Source organism: Emys orbicularis, chromosome 3 (assembly GCF_028017835.1).
Source record: "Emys orbicularis isolate rEmyOrb1 chromosome 3, rEmyOrb1.hap1, whole genome shotgun sequence".
Classification (NCBI taxonomy): Eukaryota; Metazoa; Chordata; order Testudines; family Emydidae; genus Emys; species Emys orbicularis.
Window position 1 is genome coordinate 65153214 of NC_088685.1, and position 27974 is coordinate 65181187.

Sequence of the window (27974 nt, forward strand, 5' to 3'; positions counted from 1 at the left end):
TTTGGGGTCAGCCAGTTAGTGACAGGTATGTGAATAGTGGCTGTGTTTTAAATCACTGAATCAGTGGTCTGTGTTTGCAAACAATATTGCTTCTGTAAAATGTTGCATTTTGGCTTCACAGATATGACCTTTGGAGCCCAGCCTCCCTCTTTGTTATCGCCAGCTGAATGGCTGCGCGGAATTATGCCACGAAGAACTAAAGAGGACGCTGCGTGATGTCATGATGCACTGTGTGGCTGAAAAACAAGAATTGAAGGGGTGGCGGGACAGCGAGAAGAGGGACTGAAAAGAGAACGTGGCACACTAGAATGAAGCCACAGAGCGGCTCTTAAATGTTATGGAGCGCCAAGTGGACACGCTCCAGGCGCTACTAGCACTGCAAACTAAGCAGCTCCACGCCCGCCCTCCCCTGCAGCCACTGTCGCAAAACTCTTTCCCATGCGCCCCCTAGACACCGCCAACACACTTTATCAACCTCCTGGCTCCAGTCTGTACCCGCTGCATTCCACTCCTTCCCCGTCACAGTCCAGCACTGCGGACTCCCAGTACCCACTGCACTCAACACCTGTCCCTCTGCAGTTTAGCCCTGCTGAAGTACAGTACCCGCTGCACTGTACTCCAAAGGAGAAGGTTGGATATGATACCTAGACATACACAAATCTTTAACCATCCCAGGACCCCACCTCCTCCTGGGACCCTCCCTTTCCCCATCCACCACAGTGCTGTTGTGGATTTTTGTTTCTCTCTCTCTCCTCCGGTTGTTGTTTTTTAATAAAAGAATTGTTTTGGTTTGAAAGCAATCTTTATTCTATTAATTGAAAGCCATCAGAGCCCTGCAAAGCAACAGGCAATTTTCTTAAACCTTTATAGTGCATCGTCTGCACCAATCACAATCACCTCCTAGCATTACAAGCACTGCACTCCCGAGCATAACAACAAATAGTAGTAGTTTTCAGCTTCAAATTGCAGCCTCAAGGCATCCTTGATCCTTATGGCCCTGCACTGCACCCCTCTAATAGCCATGGTCTCTGGCTGTTCAAATTCAGCCTCCAGACGCTGAGCCTCAGCTGTCCAGCCCTGAGTGAAGCTTTCACCCTTCTCTTCACAAATATGGAACGTACAGCACGCGACTATAAGCATAGGAATATTGTCATCAGCCAGGTCCAGCCTCCCATATAGGCAGCCCCAGCGGGCCTTTAAATGGCCAAAAGCACACTCAACAGTCATTCTGCACTTGCTCAACCTGTCGTTGAACCGCTCCTTGCTGCTGTTAAGGTGCCCCATGTATGGCTTCATAAGCCACAGCATTAAGGGGTCGTCGGGGTCTCCCAGGATCACAATGGGCATTTTGACTTCCACTATGGTGATCTTCTGGTCCGGGAAGAAAGTCCCTGCTTGCAGCTTCCTGAACAGGCTAGTGTTCTGAAAGATGCGTGTGTCATGCACCTTTCCGGACCAGCCTGCGTTAATGTCCGTGAAACGCCCACGGTGATCAACAAGTGCCTGGAGAGCCATAGAAAAATACCTCTTCCGATTAATGTACTCGGTGGTTAGGTGGTCTGGTGCCAGAATTGGCATATGCGTGCCATCTATCGCCCCTCCGCAGTTGTGCAAAGCCATCCACAATGTCACCCACATTGCCCAGAGTCACGGTCTTTCGGAGCAGGATGCGAATAATGGCCCTGCACACTTCCGTCAACACAAGTCCAACGGTTGACTTTCCCACTCCGAACTGGTTAGTGGTCTGGAGTAGCCAGCTTCCACAGTGCAATCACCATGCGCTTCTCCAACAGGGCAGCTCTCATTCTTGTGTCCTTGTGCCGCAGGGCTGGGGCGAGCTCATCACACAGTCCCATGAATGTGGCTTTCCTCATGCGAAAATTCTGCAGCCACTGCTCGTCACCCCAGACGTGCATGACGATATGATCCCACCACTCAGTGCTTGTTTCCCAAGCCCAAAAGCGGCGTTCCACTGTGGTCAGCACCTCCGTGAATGCCACAAGCAATCTCATGTCATAGCTACTACGCGTGACAAGATCAATGTCAAACTTCTCTTGCCTTTGTAGTTTAATAACTCCACTGCCACTCGTCATGTATTAGTGAGAGCGAGCAGCATATTGGTCAACAGTGCGGGATCCGTTCCTGCAGACTGAAGAGGCAGAGCGCGCAGTACACAAATCGTTGAAAGATGGTGCCAAATGCGGATGGCAGCACAGGGATTGCTGGGATGCGAAGCAGTGCATTACTGGTCATTGGGACAGGACCCAGGATGTGCGGTGACCCACTCCGCCTTCCCACAACTCTTAGCAGCAGAAGAGATGCTCTCTGGGATAGCTGCCTAGAGTGCACCGCTCTGAATACCACTGCAAGTGCCGCAAGTGTGAACACGCTATTGCGCAGGCAGCTGACAGTGTGAACACACAACAGCGGTTTCCCTTCAGCGCTTTCTGAGCGGCACTGTGCCTGTCAGCACTGTAACTCTGCCAGTGTAGACATACCCTCCTTGAATTGATTATGTCCCTCTGAAACTTTTATGTGTGTGCTGCTTGGCATTCTTTGTCCTCCTACACAGACTAGTCACTGTAAGAATGCTGTCTGTACAAAGGCTTATATTTTAACAGTTTTCTTTCGTCTCTGTACCAAATTCTGAATCCCTGTTTCCTGTGATATTGCAACACTGCTTTCTCTGTGGATCACAAGCCTTTGAGTTATCCTCAGTTCTGTGTTTCACATATTGTAGCTCTGTGCAGCTAAACTAAGTGACTGGGCTTCTTCTGTTGTTTTATGAGTATTTTTAAATTTTTAAATTTAGTAATCCAACTTGTTTATCTTATTCTGTGAATCCTCATTAATAGTTGTGGCTGTGAAGGGGTATAGAGTACATATGTCTGAGTTTCTCTTAACCTCACCCTATACAAGAAAGCTTTACAATTACACCTCTACCTCGATATAACGCTGTCCTTGGGAGCCAAAAAATCTTGCCACGTTATAGGTGAAACGTGAAAAGTTATAGGTGAAAGTTCGCGTTATGTCGAACTTGCTTTGATCCGCCGGAGTGCGCAGCCCCACCCCCCCGGAGCACTGCTTTACCGTGTTATATCAGAATTCGTGTTATATCGGGTTGTGTTATATCGAGGAAGAGGTGTATGTCCCAAGATTCCCAATCTTCCTAGCCAGTAACCCTTTTGATTTTTCCCTGCTTTTGTCTCCTTTCATTTCTAGGTAGAACAAAGATCATTTTTGCTGATCCTCAAAGAGCTTTGAGCCTTCAGATTCTGTAGCATTTGCTGCCTTGATAATTGAAAGAAGACACTGTAGCAGCCAGCACAAAGGAATTTGAGGAGTGTCTAGATCAGGATCTGAATGCTTAGGGCTCCTTGTGGGAAGAAGGTAGGAGGAAAGTAAGACTAAAAGCCTGATTTTTTTTCAAAGGTGCTGAGTACTTGCAGCTCTCAAAGACTTCAGCTGAAGTTGTGGATGCTCAGCACCTTTGAAAATTGGAACTTGGGGTAACTAAGGCTGGAAAACCTAGATTAAAAGAGAGACCGAACACAAGACCAAAGATCGTTACGAGAAGGTAGCAAGTACATAGGGGATATATGTGTAAACTGGTATCTGCTACAGAATCTTTCACTTGAACCTTGACTTCAACAGAACTCTGCAGTAGTTATCTTGTCTTTTATCTGTGTGTCTAGAGATGGAGGAGGAGGATTTAAGCGAAAGAGGACTGACAATTGCTTCAATCATGAATCGAGTCAGAGACCTGAAAAATAAATATAAAAATGAAGATAATGTTACTGATGAGCTTAATTTTACTAAAGTCTCAGCTGATACAACAGGTATGTTTTTTTTGTTAATCTGCATTTTCACTCTTACTGCAATTGATGCTAAAGTCAGCTAGTCTGAGAACTATTAAACAAAAACAGTTTAATCTATTTCAGCATTTTCTTTTTAGTCTTTTTAAGACTAAAAAGTGATGCCCAAAACAAGTGACAAATTTCAGCTCCTCTTGATAATGCTGCTTAGATCCTTTCTTTCAGTAACTGCACTTGTTTGTAGATTACTCATATTTAGAATTTTTTTGCAAATATTGAAATTTCTCCCCCTTTCTTTTAGTGTTCACGTTTGTGTGTGTGCGTGTGTATATATATTACTTTATAACCATAAATCTAAGAATGTATTTGGTTGTTGTTGCTTTATTTTTCTTAGATAACTCTGGCACTGTTAATCAAATTATGATGACTGCAAATAATCCAGAAGACTGGCTGAGTTTCTTGCTTAAACTGGAAAAAAAGGGTATACCTCAGACTGATATTAGTCTATTGAATAGATTGATTGGCCGTTACAGTCAAGCAGTTGCTGCACTACCTGCAGAAAAACACAGCCAAAATGAGAACTATGCTCGGATCCTAGTGAGATTTGCTGAGTTGAAAGCGTAAGTACTAATCACCAATTTACAATAAGAAAACTCCAAAAGAGGACTTCTGAATTTTACTAATGGCAAAATAGACACTATTAACAAATCTCTCTTGCCCTTAGGGCAAATAAATACTCCTATTAACATTCATGTTATTTAACTTGTACACCTCTACCCCGATATAACGCTGTCCTCGGGAGCCAAAAAATCTTACCGCATTATAGGTGAAACCGCGTTATATCGAACTTGCTTTGATCCGCTGGAGCGCGCAGCTCCGCCCCCCCCTCAGCGCTGCTTTACCGCATTATATCCGAATTTGTGTTATATTGGGTCGTGTTATATTGGGGTAGAGGTGTATTTAGAGGGCACCTAGGACCAATAGAAACTTACTGCTTGTGCAGGATAAGTGACTAATGTAAACCTACTTATTGTGACGTCAGATGGCATATTTTCTTATATACCGATGAGTATGATTGATCAGCTTATTTTTAACACATAGGGATGGGATGGGATGGGGGAGGGGGAGCACACCACATCTCACCAAAATATTAGTCTGTTACGTTACTTTCAATAACACTTGTTTAAAAATAATTTTCTTTTACTTGGATTGTATGTGTGAGGGAGGTTGAAAATGATATGAGGAGGCCTCCCATTCTTCCCTTCCCTTTCACCCCAATTTTGTAAAAACTTAAATATTGTGTGGAATACCAAAAAAGTAGGCAACATGTAATTTTAACAAGTTTCACCTCAACTCTGTATTATGGGTAATAATGCTTAGTTGTGTTTTAACCTGTTCACCTCAAAAAACATGCTTTTTCCCTCTTTGGAATTTTAGAATCCACTTGCCATAACTTTTGTGTTGCGGTACACAGCTTACGTCTCAGTATTTAACGGTAATGGATCTTTCAGAAAAAACATTATTTGGATTTATCCAAGCCTGCTCCCTTGGCTATTCCAGAATGAGAGGCACTGTTGTCTTTGTTTCTGTCATATCAGTAAGAAAAACAAGTCAATTACCAAAATATAACTTTGCCCAATAAAATAAAACTAAAGATCATTCCGTTAACTTATTCTCAGTGAAACAAGAGTGGAAAGGGCTGGTTCTTCTTTGAGAGACTGCACATGTCTATTTTGTGTGTGTCTAGTGTACTAGTATGTCTAGCCAGAGTTTTCCTTAGTGGTACCTGTCAGGGCAGCGCATGTGCTATTCACTTCTTCATACATCAAGCTGAGGGTGTAAAGGGTGGAGTTGCTCCCACGCTCTCTTCAGTTCCTTCTTACTACCTGTGGAGCTGTCTGTGGACTGTTGCTCAAGGTTTCCGTTTTTCCCCGGGGAAAGCTTTTTCTTCATATTGTAAATAATAGTTTAGGTTATACATGGTTTTTTTTCCCCCTTGGCAATATTTTATTTCTGTTTTTGTAAAGGTTTTTTATGTTTCCTTTTCCAAGCTTGTTTTTCCTTGGTACCAGGAGCTTGGTTATGCCCAAGTCTCCTGGTTTCAAGCACTGTTTCATGTGCAGGGTCTCAGCCAGTTAGTGATCCTTATACCTGCTGCCTGCTTTGTCTTGGCCAGGGACATATTAGAGACAGGTGCTTTATTTGTAGACCTTTTAAAAAGAGGACCCAGAAGTCCAGGAACATTAGGTTGAGAGATTACCTCATGGAGTGTGCCATGCGTCCCTCCTTGGACCTGTGTTGTCCGGACCCAGCACTTCTCTCTTGGCCTCAAGTGGTTCTCCTATGGCTCTTTCTGACTTCCCTGCTGTGTGTGGTCAGAGATTCTGGGACTGGAGAAGAAGTGTTTTCCTTCTCCGAGAACACCTTGTAAGACCCACAAGTCAGTCTCAGGATGAAATCTGACTTCAAAAGCAAAAAAGGGTTCCTCTTCTAAAGGGCACTTGGGACACTGTAAAAAAGTCTTCAGGGAACCATTGTGTAGCAAGGGTTAGAGTGTGTTGGACTTCTACAGGAAGCCTTGTCATCGACTTGGTACCTGCTGAGGTAACATCGAGGCCAGCACAGGTGAGACTATTAGTTGAGGCACCAACTTCAGCACTGCCACAAGCAATTTTGGTACCGATGACAGCAGTAATTGATGCAATGGCAAAGAACTTACTTAGGGGGAATCCGTACAAACAGTCTACTATGGCAGAATATTGACATTCTGCTCAAGTCATGCAGTCGGTACCACAGTTAGTGCCTTTTTTTGGTATTGGGCTCCCCTCCTTCATACCAATCCCATTGGATACCTTAACTTCTATGGTCAGGAAATCTCTGGTACCAACTTCGAGACATGCAGTACCAGTGAGGCTTAAACCTCTTGTACCAGTTCTGAAGATGGTACATACAGCTACATCTCACAGGAACTACTGTTTCTGTTTGTTGGATTCAGAGGAAGAGCTGTGTGTCTCTTTACTGAAGAGAAGATCTATACCAGCTCCCACTCGTTCTTCAGTGGCAAAATCTAGCACATCATAGTCATCAATACAGTAGCAGATCAAGAGAGAGATCACCCTGGCTGTCTGCCAGGTGCCTGCCTGCCCTCTTTCCCCACAGTACCATACATACAAATGGCCGCATGGGAACCCGTGGGACATTCCGCCAGCTTCTGGATCGGGTTCCCTAGAGCAGTCTAGACAAAGCTCTTCAGTGCATCCCATTGACGTAGAAGGTCCTGTGCCTAGTACAGGACTTGGTAACAACCTGCCCCAGGTACCCAATCTTTCAGTACCCATGGCGCAACAACCATTGGAGTTGGAGGCTGAGGACTCCTTTTTATATGCCAACAATTCATCTGCATCACTAGACGAAGCCTTGTGTCCTGATTCATTTTCACCTATTCCAGATGATTTTAAAACATAAGCATCCTGCTAATGAACTCTTGCTAATTCCCTGGGAATCCAGGTGAAACTTTTCCAAGAAAACCCACATAAGTTGGTGGACATTCTGCATCCTACCACCACAGGCAGCGGGCAGTGACAAGGAACTGAGTTGGCGTTCCATTGTCCTTTTCCCCCCCTTGTTTACTGCGCCACGGCAAGATTTCTCTGTGTGTTTTGTAAATAGTTTTAGCTCAGTAGTACCCTTTAGTTATTTAGTTAAATAGTTTAAGTAGTTTGTTAGTAGTTACCCTAGTGCTGTGCCTTCATCAGGTTTTAAACACCGTCCTTCTTGTTCTTTAAAGCTAAGTATGAGGAGGTACATATGAATTTGTATTTTTCAAGGAGGATCTCTAAACCTTGGCCATGTCCCTAAAACAAAATCCCCTATATGTCTGGGGAGGCTGGACCTTGTTGCTGTGGCAAAATCCCTGAATTCTGCAACAGTTTGTGGCAGACTGGAAATTCTGTGACAGATTCATTTCAGAATTCAATTAATATAGTAGCTCCTGTGTCTTGATGTTGTATTCATTTTTTTCACATTATCACCTCATTCTAATATTTTTGGTACACTGCAAATTTTTATAGTGGCAAAAACATAAGTTAGGGGAAAGCTGGAGGCTTTTGTGTTTTAGCACCTTACACACATGGTGGAGGTTTGTGTGTGGTTTAAGTATATTAGCTAATTTTTTCAGCTAAAATTATCTGCAAGAAAAAAAGTATGGATAGTTAAAATTATCCTCCTCAGGTTTGAGAATACCCTCACTGATACTAACTAGGGCTGTTAACACCTCTGTTATTCTTTGTCTTCCTGCAGACTCAAGGAAACAGTGTACATTTGTTTAATTTATTTTTTAACAGTTGTGAGGAGTAGAAAGATTTTTGTTTAGCTAATGGAGGGCAGTACTGTGGCAAAGGTGAATTTTGCAGTAGATTCCTTGTCCATCACTAAATATATGGAACCCTACCCTTAAATTTCCTTTACTCTTTCATTTCCAGCTTTTCCTCTCTACATAAGTCTGTGTTCTATTTTACAGTTTTCAAGACCCAGAGGAGGCACGTGACCAGTTTCATCTTGCCAGATTGAACTGTAAGAAATTTGCTTTCGTGCACGTAGCTTTGGCACAATTCGAACTGTCACAAGGTATGTGGAAGTTTGTCTAATGTTGGAAGCTTTTGCCTCACTATTTTATATTTGTTTAAAAAAATCAGTATAATTGTTAATATATTAAGAAAATAGAATATTGTGTAGTAGGTACTTAATCAGGAAAATTAAGAATTTAGAAAGTATTTTTTCCTTCCATATGATCTAAAATGCCCTGGTTTCTTCCCTTCAGAAAAGTGTGGGTTTTTTCTTTTAGTAGAATATGGGTCTCAGATTTGTTTTAGAAAGTGTGTTCTGTTGAATATGGTATATTTAGGACTGATTACTGAAGCCTACATAATCCATATCGTTAGAGAAAGCAGATCTTCCAACATATTCTAGTATAGCTTCATAGGAGAGACTCTTAATACTGCTTCACTGCCTAGAAGTCCAAGATATGATTCTTGTCCACACAAAACTTTTCTATGGAAATGGTTAATGTGTGTAAAGATTTGAGTTTTCTGTGAAGCTTTTTCCACCAGTACAAAGAAGTGTCTTCATCTTTCAATCAAGCACAGGGCAGCCAATCCAAAAAGTATTTTGGGTCAATCATCTCCCCTCACACCCTGTAGTTTTTTAACTCATAATTAATATTTCTGACAAACTTCTAAACAACTCTCAACTGAAATAAAAAAAATCCAGAAAGAGGCAGGTTAGCTATTTTAGAGGGAGATGTTTTTTGCAACATGTCTTGGTCAGTCTCCTTATTTCAGAAATGGCCAAGGCAGGCTGTGCTTCCTTGTTCTTGTGTGCATACCACTGCTTGGATATCTCCATAAAATCTACCAGAATCTTTCTTTCCATGACCAAGATGGGACTTGGTCATGTTTTCTGAATTGAAATCATCTACCTTCCTTTAGAGGGTGTCCATTTTGAGATTCTCATCTGAAAAGCAGAGCCTTCAAACTATGTGTGAGCAGCTATGTTTGGGCATCTCCAGGTCAGCTATTAGTGGCTAATGGAAATACAAACTGTTCTCAGTTCCTTAGCAGTCAACAGCCTCTGTAAAATGAGACAGTATTTTTCATCATTCTAGTTACTGTCATCCTGAAATTTTTCACTCAAGGTTGTAGAGAGCCTACAGGATCTAACTGGGAGGAGAAATTTAATCTAAGATCTGCCTCCTTGTTCTTCCTTACAAGGTTCCTTAGTGGCGGCCTAGTTTCAGTTCTCAAGGAGGTCTTAAACCTCTCCACTCCAGCTTTTCAAATGAAGCTAAGTCCTCAATTTGTTCCTTCTTCATTAGCAAATACCCAGTGAAGTATAAGTCTGATTGGACCCAATTCCACCCATGTTCTTCTGCAAGCTAAGATCCAAAACTAACTCTTCTACAGTCAAGGTAACTGCAGTTAAAATTAGTTCTGACTCTTCTGTTTCTTTTTTCACAATTGTGAATTTTGGGGGGGCAGGCAAGGGGTGGAGGAGAGGAGTTTTTTCCTGATATCTATGGCTGGGCCAGAATTACCTTGTCCAGCCATGTCCAAACCATGTTGGAAAATAGAGCTGTGGTGGTGTACCTGAATTTGCAGAACCAAGAGGAAACTGCTCTTAAAGGATTCCCCCTGCTCATCTGGGAAGAAGTCTTGCATGTCTCAAATACCCAGGTTTCAGGCCACCTAAACTTCTAGATGGGCTAGTGAAATTGGATTCTAATCCATCCAAAGGCTTACTCCCTCCAAGAGGAAGTCGTCTTATTATTCTCTCTGACTTTACCACTGATATCCACATGTTTGTTTCCTCCAATTTCAATTGCCACCCTCCCAGGAGCTACTTGGATCTGAAACCATGGGTTAAAGATGCTCCAGTGGATGGGATGAGGAAGGTGGCCTCTACACCGCTTTACTTTTCTCCTTCTCTTTAGCAGACTTCCTCTTTTAGCCCAGAAGGGGGCATAAGCTCTAGTGGAAATGTAGGTGGTGTCTTTCCTACACAGAAGAAGCTATTTTTAGTTGCAAGTCAACATGTTATACCAACCAATGAGAACAAACCTTTCTATAAGACAAGAAAGAGTACAAACGCAAAACAAGATAAAAATCAATGATTAAATCCAAAGTTTCTTGCTTGCAGATTTAAATCAAGATTAAAATTACTGATTTAAATCAAAGCACCCTACCCATAATCCTCTCTGTTTACAACTTGTACAAGGAGTACTGACTGCACCAGACAACCATGAGCTGATGCAGACTTTCATCAGTTTTTAGGTGAATCCTGCCTCAGAAGGCCTTAAGGTAGATAGGCTGCTATTTTTAGGGAAGGAATTATCTTCCCACTTCTGGTTAGGCCCCATTACATTTTTCTCCTTTCATCTCCTTTTCCTGTCATTGCTAGACAACCATTATATATATGTGCATCACAGCATTTATTTTTCGTGTTCTGCAACATAGTAATATAACCTACTGTGTCTCATCAGGCAGATACATTTTGGCAAAGTGCTAAAATAACCATAAGTTTTCTTAAGCTTTGGAGGTTCTCAATAGTGAGAAGGCTTGGTGTGGAACTCCTCACTCCAGACTGGCTACCATTTGTAATATTTGACAGGAGACTCTCTGTCTTACTAATGTTGCCACCTGCATCTAAGAAAAAAAATGTGCATTTGTGTAATGATGTAACTTCCTCACTTTACTTTTCTCTTTAAATTGGACTGTAAAATATTCAAGGCAGGGTGATTTGTCAAAGTGCCATGCACACTAATGGTGCTATATAATAAATAAACCAAAGTGAAGACCTTATACCTTATTTTGGGAATGCTGGCAATATCTGTAGAATTACTGCACACATTAATGAGTACAAATGGCTCTGCAATAGATAAGATATTAATGTCAAGGCTACTGTTATTTATATTTCACTCATCACTTATATTTTGCTCATAATAGAATCTGAGTGAATTACAGAAATTAAAAATGGTGTCAAGGATTATTTGGATAGTGGATCCAATATTTGGATATTGACTGTTATATCTACCAACTCCACCTGTTTGATTATATCATTTGGCTATGGGATGTTTTCATACAAGAGTTTTTTACGTTACAGCATCCATTTGCCTACTGAAAATGCAGTCCTAGTCTGAAAAGTGACTTTCTTTAAAGATAAAAACATCACTCAACTGCTCTGGCTCGCCAGGAGTACTCTGATTCATAATCTGCTCACTCTGGGCTAAACTAGGCTTTTATGGCATTCAGCCATAGCCCTGAGAGAGGGTTGGTGCAGTTCCACGGTGCCACAGGGTACTTCAAGGAGGGTTTGTGCTGCCCTTCATGGTGGTGCACCCTCTTCCTTCAGTCTGCCCAGTCCAATCTGTGGGCCACAGGAGGCTGGAAGAGAAAAAACCTTTTTATATGAAGATATAGGGAGGTAGCAGTCCCCTAGCCCTTTTAGTGCTAAACGTGGTCTGTTTGGTTTTAAACTACTCCTGCCCTTTTAGCACGGGTAAAACTAAGCCAAATTATTTTCTGGTTTGGTTATTATGAATAAAACTGTTAGATAAATTCCAAATAAAGATTCTGCACACGTTTGGTGATCCTGTGAGTCAGAAAAAACTTTCAGATTGACGTTGAGTTTTCTGGACTGACATACAGGAAAGGTTGCTTTCTTATTTTATTTCTGAACTAAATAAATTTTCATCTGGAAAGTAAGTGAAGCAATAAACACAGAATTTTGGATGACAGTTCTCCTTTTTCAAAGTAAGAACTTTTAAGTACAACAGATTAGAAGTATTTTATTGCACAAATGACCTAAAAACCTATGAATGTGAATTTAATTGAATCACATTTGTAAAAAACTAGTTCCTTGTTACTGGCTTGTCAATCTTATAACTTTATTTACAGGTAATCTAATGACTTAATTCTCAAGATGCTGCTTTTTCTTTTTGCTGTATCGTCTCAACCATCCAGGGTTCAGTGCACGGTGGTTTGACTTAAATCACTGATATTTATCTTGATTTAAATAATCAAGCAGGAAACCTTGATTTAATCATAGATTTTAATCTTGTTTTGCATTGTACTCCTTTCTTAAAGATTCATTCTCGTTTGTTGGTATTCAGACATGTTTATTTGAAATTAATATAACCTTTATACTAAATTTGGGACTCGTTGCTAACCAGGATGACACTATGTAAACATTCATTTAAGCAATTATATAGCTTAACATACATGTATTCAGATTCTTAATTTTTACTAGGGCTGTCAACTAATTGCAGTTTACTTTTTTTTGAGTTAATTGCATGAGTTATCGCAATTTAAAAAATTAATCGCTATTAATTGCACTGTTAAACCATAGAATACCAATTGAAATTTATTATAAATATTTGTGGATGTTTTTTACATTTTCTAATATATTGATTTCAATTACAACACAGAATGCTCACTTTATATTATTATTTTTTATTACAAATATTTGCACTTTAAAAGAGATAAACAAAAGAAATAGTATTTTTCAATTCACCTCATACAAGTACTGTAGTGCAATCTCTTTATCGTGAAAGTGCAATTTACAAATGTAGATTTATTTTTTTTGGTTACATAACTACACTCAAAAACAAAACAATGTAAAACTTTAGTGCCTACCAGTCTACTCAGTCCTACCTCTTGTTCAGCCAATCGCTAAGACAAACAAGTTTGTTTACATTTATGCCCACTTCTTATTTATAATGTCACCTAAAAGAGAGAACAGGTGTTCACATAGCACTTTTGTAGCTGTTGTTGCAAGGTATTTACATGCCAGCGATGCTAAACACTCGTATGCTCCTTCATGCTTCGGCCACCTTTCCAGAGGACATGCTTCCATGCTGATGATGCTTGTTTTTAAAAAAAAAAAAAAGTGTTGTTTAAATTTGTGACTAACTTCTTGGGGGAGAATTGTATGTCTCCTGCTCGTGTTTTACTCGCATTCTGCCATGTATTCCATGCTATAGCAGTCTCATATGATGACCCAGCACATGTTGTTCACTTTAAGAACACTTTCACTGCATATTTGACAAAACGCAAAGTGAGATTTCTAAAGATAGCTACAGCACTTGACCCAAGGTTTAAGAATCTGAAGTGCCTTCCAAAATCTGAGAGGGAAGAGATGTGAGACATGCTTTCAGAATTCTTAAAAGAGCAACATGATGCAGAAACTACAGAACCCGAACCACGGAAACAGAAAATCAACCTTCTGTTGGTGGCATCTGACTCAGATGATGAAAATGAATGTGCGTCAGACTGCAGTGCTTTGGATCGTTATTGAGCAGATCTTGTCATCAGCATGGAAGCATATCCCGGCTCCCCAGGCTTCAAGAAATGCCTCAGTTGCAAGGAATCTATCCCAGTGACAGATGAACACACTGAGTTTGCTGCCTGGAAGAGAGAAACATCCCACAGAAGTGTGGTTTGTGTCCGCAACTGAAGAAAACTCCTACTTATGGAGTCAGCCCTTCAACCACGTGATCAGCGGAGGGAGACCTCACCACAACCCTCTACTTCCAAGGAAGGTGAGCTCAAGGAGATGCCTGTAAGCCACTTATGTAAAGCCTCTAAGGAAAGGTCCTTGAATTCTCATAGCGAGCCCGGATCAAGCCGAAAACGATCTCCCCGCTCGATCAGTATCATCGTTACCATCGCCACCAACACCATCTAAATCCGGTACCCAGTGGTCTCACTGTACCCTCCTGACAGTGCACATCGGGTTGCCTATGGACCCAATGGGCACAGACAAGGAAGCATCAGTACCATCAGGGTGCAACAAACACAGAAAATCCGCCCCGGGGAAGGTTCCTTCGGTATGGACATCGACATCAGTACCACCTGTGGTACTCCAGGCGCCGACAGACCATACTTATCAGGTCCATATCACCAACCGCATCGGTACAGGCCTCTTGGCACCTACAACCACCACTGGTACCGATCCCTTCATCACCACTGGACTTCTGGTGCATGACAGATCTTTTGGTGTCTGATGCACCAGATTTGCCTCTGCTCAGTACCAGGGCCCCGGAACTGAGTTCACCTAGAACCTTTGACTTGCTGATGACTTCTTACCGCACACCACTCTTTTCGTGTTCCGCATCAGAAAGTGAGCAAGAGGACATGGTCTCCTGCCACTCTTCTCACCTTACAAAAGGTGCCTAATTTCACTATGGACCTCAGTCATATCGTCGTCCTGATCCACAACGTCTCTGGTTTGGACAGCCCGGTACCAACCACTGGGTCCCTTCCCATGGCAATGGCCATACTGGGGTTCCTGGCAGGCTCAAAGACAACAGGCCTCCCGTAGTTCTAGTATGGCCTACCAGCAACCAAAGAGATGCTGCCCTTCAGTTGCTGCTTTGAGGGCTCAATCTAGTGTTAAAAGGTCTGACTAGACTGCCATTTGAACCCATAGAATCACAGAAGATTAAGGTTGGAAGAGACCTCAGGAGGTCATCTAGTGCAACCCCCTGCTCAAAGCAGGACCAACCCCAACTAAATCATCCCAGCCAGGGCTTTGTCAAACTGGGCCTTAAAAACCTCTAAGGATGGAGATTCCACCACCTCCCTAGGTAACCCATTCCAGTGCTTCACCACCCTCCTAGTGAAATAGTGTTTTCTAATATCCAACCTAGACCTCCCCCACTGCAACTTGAGACCATTGCTTCTTGTTCTGTCATCTGCCACCACTGAGAACAGCATAGCTCCATCCTCTTTGGAACCCCCCTTCAGGTAGTTGAAGGCCGCTATCAAATCCCCCCTCACTCTTCTTTTCTGCAGACTAAATAAGCCCAGTTTCCTAAGTCACCTGCCCCAGCCCCCTAATCATTTTCATTGCCCTCCGCTGGACTCTCTCCAATTTGTTCACATCCTTTCTTTAGTGGGGGGCCCAAAACTGGATGCAGTACTCCAGATGTGGCCTCACTAGTGCCGAATAGGGGGAAATAATCACTTCCCTCGATCTGCTGGCAATGCTTCTACTAATGCAGACCAATATGCCGTTAGCCTTCTTGGCAACAGTGGCACACTGTTGGCTCATATCCAGCTTCTCATCCACTGTAATCCCCAGTTCCTTTTCTGCAGAACTGCTGCTTAGCCAGTTGGTCCCCAGCCTGTAGCAGTGCATGGGATTCTTCTTTCCTAAGTGCAGGACTCTGCACTTGTCCTTGTTGAACCTCATCAGATTTCTTTTAGCCCAATTCTCCAATTTGTCAACGTCACTCTGGACCCTATCCCTACCCTCCAGCATATCTACCTCTCCCCCCAGCTTAGTGTCATCCGCAAACTTGCTGAGGGTGCAATCCATCCCATCATCCAGATCACCCATGACCACTTGTTCTTTAATTCAGCTTTCCATGAAGACGGCATTTCTGATTGCCATCACCTCGGCGAGAAGGATAGGGGAGATAACAGCTCTGATGGCACATCCTCCCTTCACGGTGTTCTTCCCTGACAAAGTTACACTTAGATCACATCCGAAGTTCACTCCCAAGGTGACTTCCACATTTCATATGAACCAACTTATTCAGCTTCCAACCTTTTCTCCCAAACCTCATCAGGATAATAGGGAAGCCATTCTCCATATGCTTGATGTGAGGAGAGCCTTGGACTTCTATTTGGACAGGACAAGAGCTTTTAGAAAATCTCAGAGACTCTTCCTCTCCATTGCAGATAGGTCAAAAGGTACAGTGATTTCAACTCAAAACTCTCCAAATAGGTCTTGAACTGAATCAAACTCTGTTACCAGATATGTAATGTAGCACCCCCATCTTCAATATGCATGCACTCTATGAGACCGGTCTCCTCTTCTGTCACCTTCTCCAAGGATATCTCTATATCAGAAATCTGCAGAGCAGCTACCTGGGCATCTTCACATACCTTTGCAGAACACTATGCAATCCTGGGGACTCTGCTATAGACACCAGATTCAGTGTCACAGTGCTATAACAGACTCAACTCTGAAGCCCCAGTAGGGGGCACTGCTCATGAGTCACCTACAGTGGAGCACCCATTGGCACACTACTCTATGAAAAAGAAGTGACACCCTTTGTGCAGTAACGGTGGTTCTTTGAGATGCCCCCGTCCTCCCCCCATGGGTCCTCCATGACCCACTCTCCTCACCTCCACTTTGGAGTTTTTGTCGTTGACTCTGCGGTAGAGAAGGAACTGAGGAGGGTTCGCCCGTGCACGCTGACTAGCCTCGTGGCAGAGCACGAGGGGCAGCGCATGCGTCGGCTGAATGGACACTACTACTAAAGTTCTCCAATCAGCAGCGCAGGGATGCAGACACGCCTACAGTGGAGCACCCATTGGGGGAACAGCTCGAAGAATCATCGCTACTGCACAAGGTGAGTAACTTCTTCTCTCGGTACTTGCTAGCTAAACTGAAACCTAAAGTAATTAAAGCTAAAGCTTGTCTATACGATAACAACTGGAAGTACTTACACTTGGAAAAATGTCTAGAGCATTCTCTCTGTTGTAAAGATGGAAAATAATACAGATACTTAATGCAGCATGTGACATTATGAAATATTTATGAAGCTTGTGTTGACCTAACAAGTTGAAATGTTCCCTCAATTCTGTATATAATTAAAACAGCAGCACCTTTTAACCCAATAACATTTTTGAGGGGCTCAAAGATGCAGTGTACTTTTTTATTTTTTTAAGTGATTTTAATAGATTAGGGCTTAACATAGGTTGTCATAATTTCAAATTTAATTTTATTCAGGTTTATTTTATAAAAGGAAAATATGTTTAAATATCTATTTTTTGATATCCAGAGTGGATAAAAATTGTGTTTATGGAAAGAGATTCTCTCATCAGGTTTGTATTCAGTCTCTAAACCCATGACATCTGTACTTACTGGTATTGCTGGTCTGTGCTCAGTGCGATGCTCCTGCATACTCTGTATAGTTGGGGTCTATAGTCACAACTTTGTTACAAACTACTGTAGGTAGACGATAGCAGGGGTTTTCAAACTGTATCATACTATGGAGCATGTCTTAATAAAGAGTGGCTTATGAAACACCTGTGTTATGATCAAACAAAATTCCTGAAGTAATTACAGAACTTAATTAAATGGAAAAGTAAAGGGAAAGGAATTTATGTATTTTAGCAACACTTAATGTAATAAGTGTAGCCTTTCTTGGAGGAAGTTAATCAGTGTCTTCAGTTTCACAGGCACCCCTCCTTGTCTGTTCTGTTCTCTTATTCTGATCTCTAGCCCATGCTTCCCTGTAACTTAGTTCCCTTGTTATTAAGACATATTACCCAACTGCTTTGTTTTATGCTCCTCTAAATGTTCCTCTCCTCCTGGAGAAACTGCCTCCAGTACTTGGCAGTGACTCTTGTTTCCTTTTTTTAATGTCACAGTGGCCCCTAGAGGAGTCAGCTAGACTTTCTCATTACGTATACCTCTGCTTACAGAGAACTAGATTCTTCTTTCTAGCCACTGGAGGCTGTGAGGGAATGTGATAAATAATTATGCCTGGTCACTGACTGACTTAATTAGTTGCCCCAACAGCTCCTTCTCCTCCTTTGTCTTCATTTACAGAGACTTACTGAATATTTGTAAATGCTATAGTTGTTTCCTATCATGAATACTAACTACTTCCAAAAATACCCAGCTCCGAATAGTAAGGTTGCAAAGTCAAGCATTCAAAAGTAGAAAATGCTAGAATTAAGGTTGCCCATACAGCCTTAATTTGACACCCTTGTGTGTATGTGTTATGAAAGATTTTTAAGAGCATGGTCACATAGTTGTACCCCCTGACCCTCACAGGATCCCATCTTATTCAGTGCTCAGAAATTAATGTGGGCATTAATCAGGGTTGTATAGTGTATGAGGCTGTTGTCTGTAGGACCCCTGCCTTATTAGTTGAAGAAGCTGGAAAGTGTGTAGTGAATGAGGTAGGGCATTGTTAAAAGAGAAAAAATGGTCTCTCGGTTAAGGTAATTGGATGTCGTCCTGGAGAACTGGATTCTATCCCTGTCTCTACCACAGAGTTCCTTTGTGCCGCTGGGCAAGTCACTTGAATCACATTTTTACTAGTTATCACTAATTGTGAGCTAGAACAGCTGATTTTTAGGTGCCTTGCGACCCAGTGGAATCCACAGTTCCGAGTGAGGCACTGAGGCATTCTATACAATTCATGGAAAGAGTTAGGTGCCTAAGAATGGGATTCACAAAGGCCAGCAAGCTGAGCAGACAGCAGTCCAAGTTAGCCCTGCTCACCCTGGATTTGGGAGACCTTGTTCCATTTCCCCCTCTGCTTGATGTGGAGAATGAATTTGAATTTGTTTCCCACCTCCCAGATGATTGCCCTAACCTCTGGGGCTTGGGGTATTCTGGGACAGGTCTCTCTCACCCTCTTGTAGCAGTTGTTCCACTGTTATTGGGCCAGAAAGGGGGAGAGAGACTAGGCTGGTGGTTAGGGTACTCATCTTGGAGATGGCAGACCCAGATTCCAGTCCCCTTGCTCCAATACATATTGAATTGGACCTGTCTCCCAGAGCCTGGGTAAGTGCCATAACCACTGGCCTGAAAGTTTATAAAAGGGCAGCACCACCACCTCTCCTCCAGCTGCTTTGTGTGGGCTTAGATGTGCTCCAGACAATTACTGGAATTGGTCCTGGAGATGCAATAGACAGTGTAACTCCTTTGGGGAACCTGCTGGGGTTTAAATGTGGGAGATTTCCAGGTGCCTACAGTGAGGCAGCTGTGCAAATGGCCACTGGTGGAAATTTAGAGCTTAAGGCCAGAAGGGACCACCAGATCATTTTGTATGACCTCCTGTATATCACAGGCCACCAACATCTGCTTGCTAAACCCGACAACCAGAATTAGATCAAAATATTACAGCCCACAGGAAACTAAACTATTATGTGCCACAAGCGGAGAATAGGAGGGACTGAAGTGCATCAATGTCTGAGACCCTTGTAATGGCAGGGAATTGATTAGGATATACCCAGATAATTGTGGCAAGTGACCTATATCCCAGGCTGCAGAAGAAGGTGAAATACTCCCAAGGTCGCTGCCAATCTGTCTTGGGGGAAAATTCCTTTCCTACGTCACGTATGGCAATCAGTTAGACCCTAGATATGTGAGCAAGAACCAGCCAGCTAAGCACATGAGAGAGAGAGAGAGAGAGAGAGAGAGAGAACGCTTGGTGTTACCTCGGAACACTGCCAGGTGGTCCAGGGCTCTATCTCCAGCCATGTCCATCTCTCATCTCATTCAGAGGAAGGAGACCAAAAACTTCTGAGAATGCACTGGAGTGGTGAAGGAAGTGGTGACCAACTGAAGCCCTGAAGCATGAGCTTTAGGAACATAAAATAGGAGGCTGCTGAGAGGGGGATTTGAGGATATTTGTGTTGCCTAAAGTATCAGTTAGGCACCCGAGTCCTGTTGTGGAGCTGGCCCTAATTATGTTCCTCATTTTTTGGGTGCCCAACATGAGAGAAGGGGACAGATTAGAGGTGCTCAGCATTCATGACTTCAATTAAAGTTAAGTGGAGCTGTGCTTTGAGCATATGAAGTGCTATAAAAGTACTAAGTACTCTGGAAAATCAGGACTTAAATGTCTCAAACTGAGCATCCAAATTAGTGGACACTTTTGACCTTAATCTCTCTGTGCCACAATTCCTCATCTGCAAAATGGGGATAATAATATAACCTATTCTCACCGGTGTTGTGGAAAAAAATTCATGAGTGTTTGTGAAACTCTTGAATACTATGGTGAAAACACCATAGAAACGCCTGAGAGGAAATTAATTTTGTGTTCAATGCAGGGTTTGAATGGTTTGCAGTTAATAAAGCCTGGGGCCACACACTGAAAGAGGAAGATAAAAAATCTTGAATAACTATCCATTCACTTGAATCAGGCATGAGTTCTCGGGGGGGAAAAATAGTAGTGAACATATAATTAAAGACTGTATCATAATGCACATGCACAGAGGGGCAAATTAAGGCTGCATGTACAACCTTAAGTATGGCATTTCAGAACTTGTGACTGCTTGACTTTGCAACCTTAATGTTCTTTTAATGTAGGTTATTTTGGATGTAATTTCCTAATTTTAAAAACAAGCAAATAATAATTCCAGTATGTGGACCCATATTAACCCCCAGCTTAGGTAATTAGCAGGATATGGAAATTTAGATCCACAGCACAGCTCTCTACCACTTCTATTAACAGAGTAAATGGTAATAGTAATAGGCTAAGTATTTCACACTAGTCCTGGGTGAGTGATAGTGGGGAGGGCAGGTGAAATTTGGCCAAGGTAGGCTTTTTTCCTGGTGTGTGTGTGTGTGTGTGTGTGTGTGTGTGTGTCTATATAATGCACAATTTTATAATAATTATGTATATGTGTATATATGTATGTATATTAAAGCAAATTCTGTTTTTAGCAAAAACTTCAATATACTCACTAAATATGTCTTGTATTTATTCATTAGAAGTGGAAATAATATGCTGAGCACAACTCTTTCTCTCTTAATTAAACAATATTCTTCTTTCTCATCTCTGATTCTTTGTGTGTGGTTTTTGTTTAATTTTGTTTTCCTGATGTGGCTTCCTTAGTGGACTTCTCACTTTTGTTTTTTATTCCTTGTCTAGTTTTGCTGGGTTTATTTAAGCCACAGCTTCTATTTGTGTTCTCTTCATGAATCAAAATTTACAGGGATTATAGAGACAGTTTTTATCAGACCTAGAAAGTCGTCATAGAATTTATTACTTTTTAAATCTGCCTTTTCTTTTCTGGAATACATCTTAAAAAGCCACTGTTTTTTAGAACATAAAACAATGTAATGGGTTGTAGTAGTAGCTGATGAGTAAATGCCAACTGTGTAGACATCCTTTATGATGCTGATGCACAAAACATGTTTTGTGCAATACACAACTTCAAGTGAAAATATGGCTGGCTTTTCATATTTCCTCTGTCATAATTTCTGCTCTATGAGATGGGTGGGCAATCAGTGTCTGTGATAAATGGGAGAGCACAAAATCAGTAGTGGGTTTGGAATACGCTGATATTGAGAGGGTAATGCAAAGCACATACCAGACAAAATGCTAATACAAAAGGAGTTTAAGAGCATATTGCCTGTTTGTTTAATTGGTATCTTTTGTATTCACTAAACTTTTAATGAAGTCTCTGTCCCTTACTGCTTACTAGGAAATGTAAAGAAGTGTAAACAGCTTCTTCAAAAAGCTGTGGAATGCTGTGCAGTTCCACCAGAAATGTTGGAAATTGCTCTACAAAACCTACACTTGCAGAAAAGGCAGTTGCTTTCAGATGAAGAGAAAGAGAACTTCACAGGTTAGTCATTTCAGTATTCTGAAGTTGCAGTTGAGCTTAAATATTCATTTTGTTTTTTGAATGATGCAATAACAGTACTAATATAGTTGGAAGGATCTTCTAGAGAATAAAGCACTGGACTGAGATTTGAGACCCGTGTTCAGTTCTTTGTTGGGTCACAGACCTTGGGCAATTGACTTAAGTTACCCAGTGCCTCCATTCCTCATCTGCAAATGGGAAACATAGTTCCATATCTCATAGGTGTGTTGAGGATAAAATCCATAAATTATTGTGGTTCTTGAATGCTATTTGTTGGTGAGGGCCATGTAAATACCTAGATAGTCCTTTTATTCTAACATTTAAAAAATTGTAGTGATGTAGTGCCTTTAGTTCTAGTTAAGAAGGCCAAGATGGAATTCCTTGTCTGATGTGTAATATTGTAATAGAATGGCAGAATCAAAGATTCTGCTTAAGAATCCTCTAAGACTAAGTCATCATGATGTTAGATGTTTGGAACCTGCATAGAGATGTAAGGTCTTTACTGCTGGGCAACTGGCAGGTGCATTTTGTTAACTCAAAGCAGGATATAAGAGGGTTGATTGGGAGAATATTAGTGGAGAAGGTACTAGGGTTTGGGACATGACGCTTTTGCCAGAAACTACTAACAGTTGAGCTTGGGGAAAACGCGTAGGCTGAAGAGGTTCCATTTGAGAGGTTCCATTCAGTGAAGTTAAACTCTAGGAAAGGGATCAGTCTGGATTACATAGTGTATTTATTCCAGTCAGATTAGGATAGGAATTGCATCTCTTTACAAATACAAATTTGAGCCACTTTATCACAAAAACAGGTTTTCTGCTCCCTGAGCTCATGTAATTGCTGGCACCACTGAACTACACACATGGAAATGTTTATATTATCACGCCTTACTCCGCTCCCTTATTCCCAGGACCTTGTCCCCAGGAACTGGGTGCTCATTGATAAATATGGTAGGTACTCTACAAAGGCCACTGTGAGAAAACCCAGTCAGCACAGCTCTACTCCAGACTTGGTTAATGAACTTTTACTTTATTACTTACTAGTAAACCCTTGAAAGAGCTTATTTACTGTTCATCTAAAAGTGCACTGTTTACCCTCTCAAGCATAGGATAGCCTTAGTGCAGATCCCAGTTCAGATTTCCTTCTCAAAAGCTGCTGGGTCCTGTGTCTTTTGGACTTGGTCTCAATGACACCTTCAGATAGCCCAAACTCCTACAGTGTCTGTTGTTTTAAGAGGCCATTTCCTGGAACTTCAGGCAGGACCTGGAAAATACCCCTTTCTAGCGGGCAAGCCTCCACTTAGCCTTCCACTGGTCCTCACCAAAGGCTAGAATTTGAATGAACATTCTATGCTGGCTCTTAGCAAACAAATGGGCCTTTACATAGTCACCAGATGTTAAATCACTCTCATGTCCAACCATAGGTTTTACTACTACTTTGAGAGGTGTCCCTATGGGTTCTCCACTGTAGGTGTGTGTGTGCCCCCATGCTGTTGATTGGAGAATTTCAATAGCAGTCCATTCTGCCCACGCACGCATGGCTACTCACCCCCATGAGGCTAGCCAGAAAAGGTTTGCCACCCACCAACCCCGGTGGGGGGGACCCCCCATAACAAGGTTATGCCTGACTCCCCAGGCTTCCAGAAGTGTCTGAGCTGCAAAGAATCCATCCTGGTAACAGACGGACACTCACTAGAACAAGAAATGTCCCCAGTACTATTCCAGAACAGGGATCAGGCATCACTCCTTGGGAGATGCACTTCTCCTTCCCTGGTACGAAGGCCTCCTGTATGCCATTCCCCCATTTCCTCTACTGATGAAGGTCCTGCTGAAGTTAAAGAAGGACAAGGCGAACATCATTCTGATTGCCCTAATTGGCCCAAGTAGACGTGGTACCCTTACCTGTCACACCTGACTGTCCACTGATGACCTTTCTGGTCACTCCTCACCTCCTGTCAGAGAACGAGGGATGCGCTCTCCATCGCAACATGCAGACCCTGAGACTCAAGGCGAAGCTCCTTTATGGTTCCAGCACATAGAGGCATCTTGCTCTGAGGAGGTAAAAGAGGTGCTATTACACAGTAGAAAGGGCACTAGTCGTCACACCTACCTCCAGAAGTGGAAGCCATTTCAGATCTGGTGCTAACCCAGAGGAATCACCCCGCTATGTCTACCCTGCCATTGGTATAGACTACCTATTATCCTTAAAGAAGTCGGGCCTTTCTACTAGCTGGCTGTAGGTTCATCTAGTGGCGATTGCAACCTTTCACCAACAGGTAGAAGGCTTCTCAGTCTTCTGCCACCCAACTACGAAGAGATTTCTCAAAGGCATAGTGAACCTCTTCCTGCAACCTAGGGCCCCCCACTCCTCCTCACTTGTCAATGGGAACTCTGTCTAGTTTTAAAAGGGCTGACTAGAACACCGTTTGAACCTATGGCCACTTGCTCACTAACTCACCTCCATGGAGACTGTGTTCCTCATCTCCATTGCTTCGGCTAGAAGGATAGGATAAATAGTGGCACTGATGGCTCATCCCCCTTTCACGGTATTCTTCCCGGACAAGGTCACACTTGGACCACATCCGAAGTTCACCGCTAAAGTGTCTTCTGCCTTTCACATGAACTAACTCATTCAACTTCCAGTGTTGTATCCTAAATCTCACATGGATAACAGAGAGGCCATCCTCCATATGCTTGATGTGAGAAGGGCCTTGGCTTTCTACTTGGACAGAACAAAGGCCTTTAGAAAATCCTCAAGACTCTTCCTCTCCCTTGTGAATAGATTAAAAGGTGCAGCTATTTCAGCTCAGCGACTCTCCAAGTGGGTCTCTGGCTGCATCAAGCTCTTCTACCAACTGTGAAGAAACATCCCCATCATCAATACGTATTCACTCCATGAGGTCAGTCGCCTTATCCATTGCCATCTCCAAGGATATCCCTATATCAGAGATCTGCAGAGAAGCTACCTGGGCATTTGCTCATACCTTTGCTGAACACTATGCCATCTTGGGGGATTCTGCTACAGACACCCAATTTGGTGCCATAGTGCTGTCATCCATATTAAACACAACTCCGAAGTCCCAGCCTCCAGTGATAGGTACTGCTCAGGAGTTACCTACAGTGGAGCCCCATAGGGACGCTACTCAAAGAAGTAGTTACTCACCTTGTGCAGTAATGATGGTTCTTCAAGATGTGTGTCGCTATAGGTGCTCCACGACCCACTGTCCTCCCCTCTATTTCGGAGTATTGCTAATGGACTCTGTGGGAGAGAAGGAACTGAAAGGGAAATGCCCATGCATGCTGGCTAGTCTTGTAGTGGGCGAGGAGCTGCACATGCGGGAGGGACTGCTATTGAAGTTCTCCGATCAGTGGTGCACACACACCTACAGTGGAGCACCCATGGGGACATACATCTCAAAGAGCCATCATTACTGCACAAGGAGAGTAACTTCTTCTTCCCACAACCCTGTTACCTGTGCACACTAGGGGCACCCACCTTTACCCATTTCCTAGAGCTCAAGGCGTAACCCTCTTACTTTAGGCACCCACTGTTACCCCCTTCCTATGGCTCAGGGCGTAACCTTACACTTAGGGTACCCACCTTTACCCTGTTCCAAGGGCTCAAGGCATAACCCTACACTCTGCGGGTTTGTGGGGTCTTTTATCAGTGAAAGAGCCTTACACAGCAATATTCTTAACCTCTATTTATTATGAGTTACCAAAACAGAATGCACATGCTAAGCATACAATGCTCATCACTCCCAATAAGGCAGATGAACCTTTTCCGATGGCCAGTCAGGATCAGGTCATCCGGGGACTCCAGCTTCTGCACGGTGTTTTTGGCAGGGTGTTGAGGTCTGGCAGCTCTGATCTTGGGGTTATGTCCTGGAGTTGGTTCCAAAGAACTTTCTTTTGGACCCCAGTTTATATAGTAAAACTTGAGTCCTGCTTAGCTATACCATAACCAATCATTTTAAACTACAAAACAGTATTTTTCACCAATCCTAGCCCATTATGAAACAATTCTTTAACCAACCATACCCCACCACCATTGTTGATTTACACCTAGCAAAATTTGTTATGTAACAGACAGAAACCATACAGATAAACAATAGAGAAGTGAGGACCATAAAAGCAAACAATAAGCAATAAACAACTGTTGATAAGTGATTCCTTGCCAGACTGAATGCCATCAAATCTTAAAAGATTCCTTGCTTATCTGACGATGGTGGGTACTATTAGGAGGGGCACTGTCTTAACAGCAGGATATTACATTGTTTTGATATAATTTAGAAGGAATGTGAGGATGTGACTTTCTGCTTCTTGGCTCATGGCTCTCCTAATTTAGCTGCAGAAAAAGGCCTCAGACCTTACAACCCCATACGTGTAGAGAAAATTAGGTATACTCCAATATTCCATAAAAGATAATTAGTACTGGTAGTGTGTTATGGAATACAGCTATTTTGATTTCCTAAGCTCTCTGTTTCTCCAGTGGAATTTTCAGAAACCACTTTTGTAAGTCTGAATATTTTGGAGTGGTGTACAGCAGCAAATTACTAGTACTTTAAGTTTTGACCTGCGCGTATACGTCTGTATCTCTTCCAAGAGATGTGTCTATCACTTCAGTTTCAGTAGAGCCTCTTCAGACTGCAGTGGACTACAGACAATGACAGTATTCCACCCTTATTAGCACAAATATTCTTTGTTGAGTTATTGCACATATGCATTTGGGATGTGTGCGCCTCACACACAGTCATAAATTTTCCCCTCAGTGGTATTCATCGGCATGGTTCGAGTGTCCTGTGCTGCGTGCTGCTGGGCACCAGTATAAAGGGAGCCAGCCAACCCCAAGTCCCCTGAGTTTCTTCTTACTACCAGTGACTGTTGGAATTGCTTGACTTGCCTTTGCAAATGCTCTGTGTACTCTTTCTTGATTTTATTTTAAAAGGTTCTATAGTAGTATTACAGTTATTACTTAGTTATTAGTGTTGTTAGATCAGCTTTTACTCCACTTGATGGTTTCATCCGATACCTGGTATTGAGGGATGCCTCGGTCTCTGGGCTTCAAGTCCCGAATTTCCTGCATTAAGCCAATGCCAGTGAGCTGCCTGCACTCAAGCTGCTAGAAGGGTTTGGGGGAAGCTCATATTCGGGATTGTTGCTAGATCTTCAGATTTTAAGCCAGCACAGAAATGGATTGTGAAGCCAGGCTGAAGTTTTTACTCATGGAGGTGTCCTTGAGACCTTTGTCAGAGCCAGGGTAGTCAGACTTGGCACCAAGTGCCTCTGCTTCAATGGGGAGCACACTGTTCGGTGGGGAGCACAGAGTTTTCAGAACCCAAAGCAGTGGTAACTTAACTGTTTTTCTCCAGGCGGTGCCAGGAATAAATCAGTGGGGAACACAGTTCCTCCTTCTGATATATGATTGATACAAACCAGAGTGCTTTTACCTAAAACTACTTTTTATTAGATCTTAAGCACACATACACATATATGCTAAAAGAACAGGAGTACTTGTGGCACCTTAGAGACTAACAAATTTTTTAGAGCATAAGCTTTCGTGGGCTACAGCCCACTTCTTCGGATGCATATAGAGTGAAACATATATTGAGGAGATATATATACACACATACAGAGAGCATGAACAGGTGGGAGTTGTCTTACCAACTCTGAGAGGCCAATTAAGTAAGAGAAAAAAACTTTTGAAGTGATAATCAAGATAGCTCAGTACAGACAGTTTGATAAGAAGTGTGAGAATACTTACAAGGGGAGATAGATTCAATGTTTGTAATGGCTCAGCCATTCCCAGTCCTTATTCAATCCTGAGTTGATTGTGTCTAGTTTGCATATCAATTCCAGCTCAGCAGTCTCTCGTTGGAGTCCATTTTTGAAGTTTTTCTGTTGTAAGATAGCCACCCGCAGGTCTGTCATTGAATGGCCAGACAGGTTAAAGTGTTCTCCCACTGGTTTTTGAGTATTATGATTCCTGATGTCAGATTTGTGTCCATTAATTCTTTTGCGTAGAGACTGTCCGGTTTGGCCAATGTACATGGCAGAGGGGCATTGCTGGCACATGATGGCATATATCACATTGGTAGATGTGCAGGTGAACGAGCCCCTGATGGTATGGCTGATGTGATTAGGCCCTATGATGATGTCACTTGAATAGATATGTGGACAGAGTTGGCATCGGGCTTTGTTACAAGGATAGGTTCCTGGGTCAGTGTTTTTGTTCAGTGATGTGTGGTTGCTGGTGAGTATTT

The 27974-nt window shown here is 42.5% G+C and overlaps 1 protein-coding gene across 1 annotated transcript in view; it reads left to right on the forward strand.

Moving 5' to 3' along the window:
* The first annotated feature begins 3363 nt into the window (after positions 1–3363).
* Positions 3364–27974, forward strand: part of TTK (TTK protein kinase) — a 92432-nt gene continuing 67821 nt past the window's right edge. The window contains exons 1-5 of the mRNA XM_065401817.1: positions 3364–3390; positions 3698–3839; positions 4210–4435; positions 8335–8441; positions 21554–21697. Coding sequence (XP_065257889.1) covers positions 3364–3390; positions 3698–3839; positions 4210–4435; positions 8335–8441; positions 21554–21697 — 646 coding nt within the window. The remainder of the gene's footprint in view (positions 3391–3697; positions 3840–4209; positions 4436–8334; positions 8442–21553; positions 21698–27974) is intronic.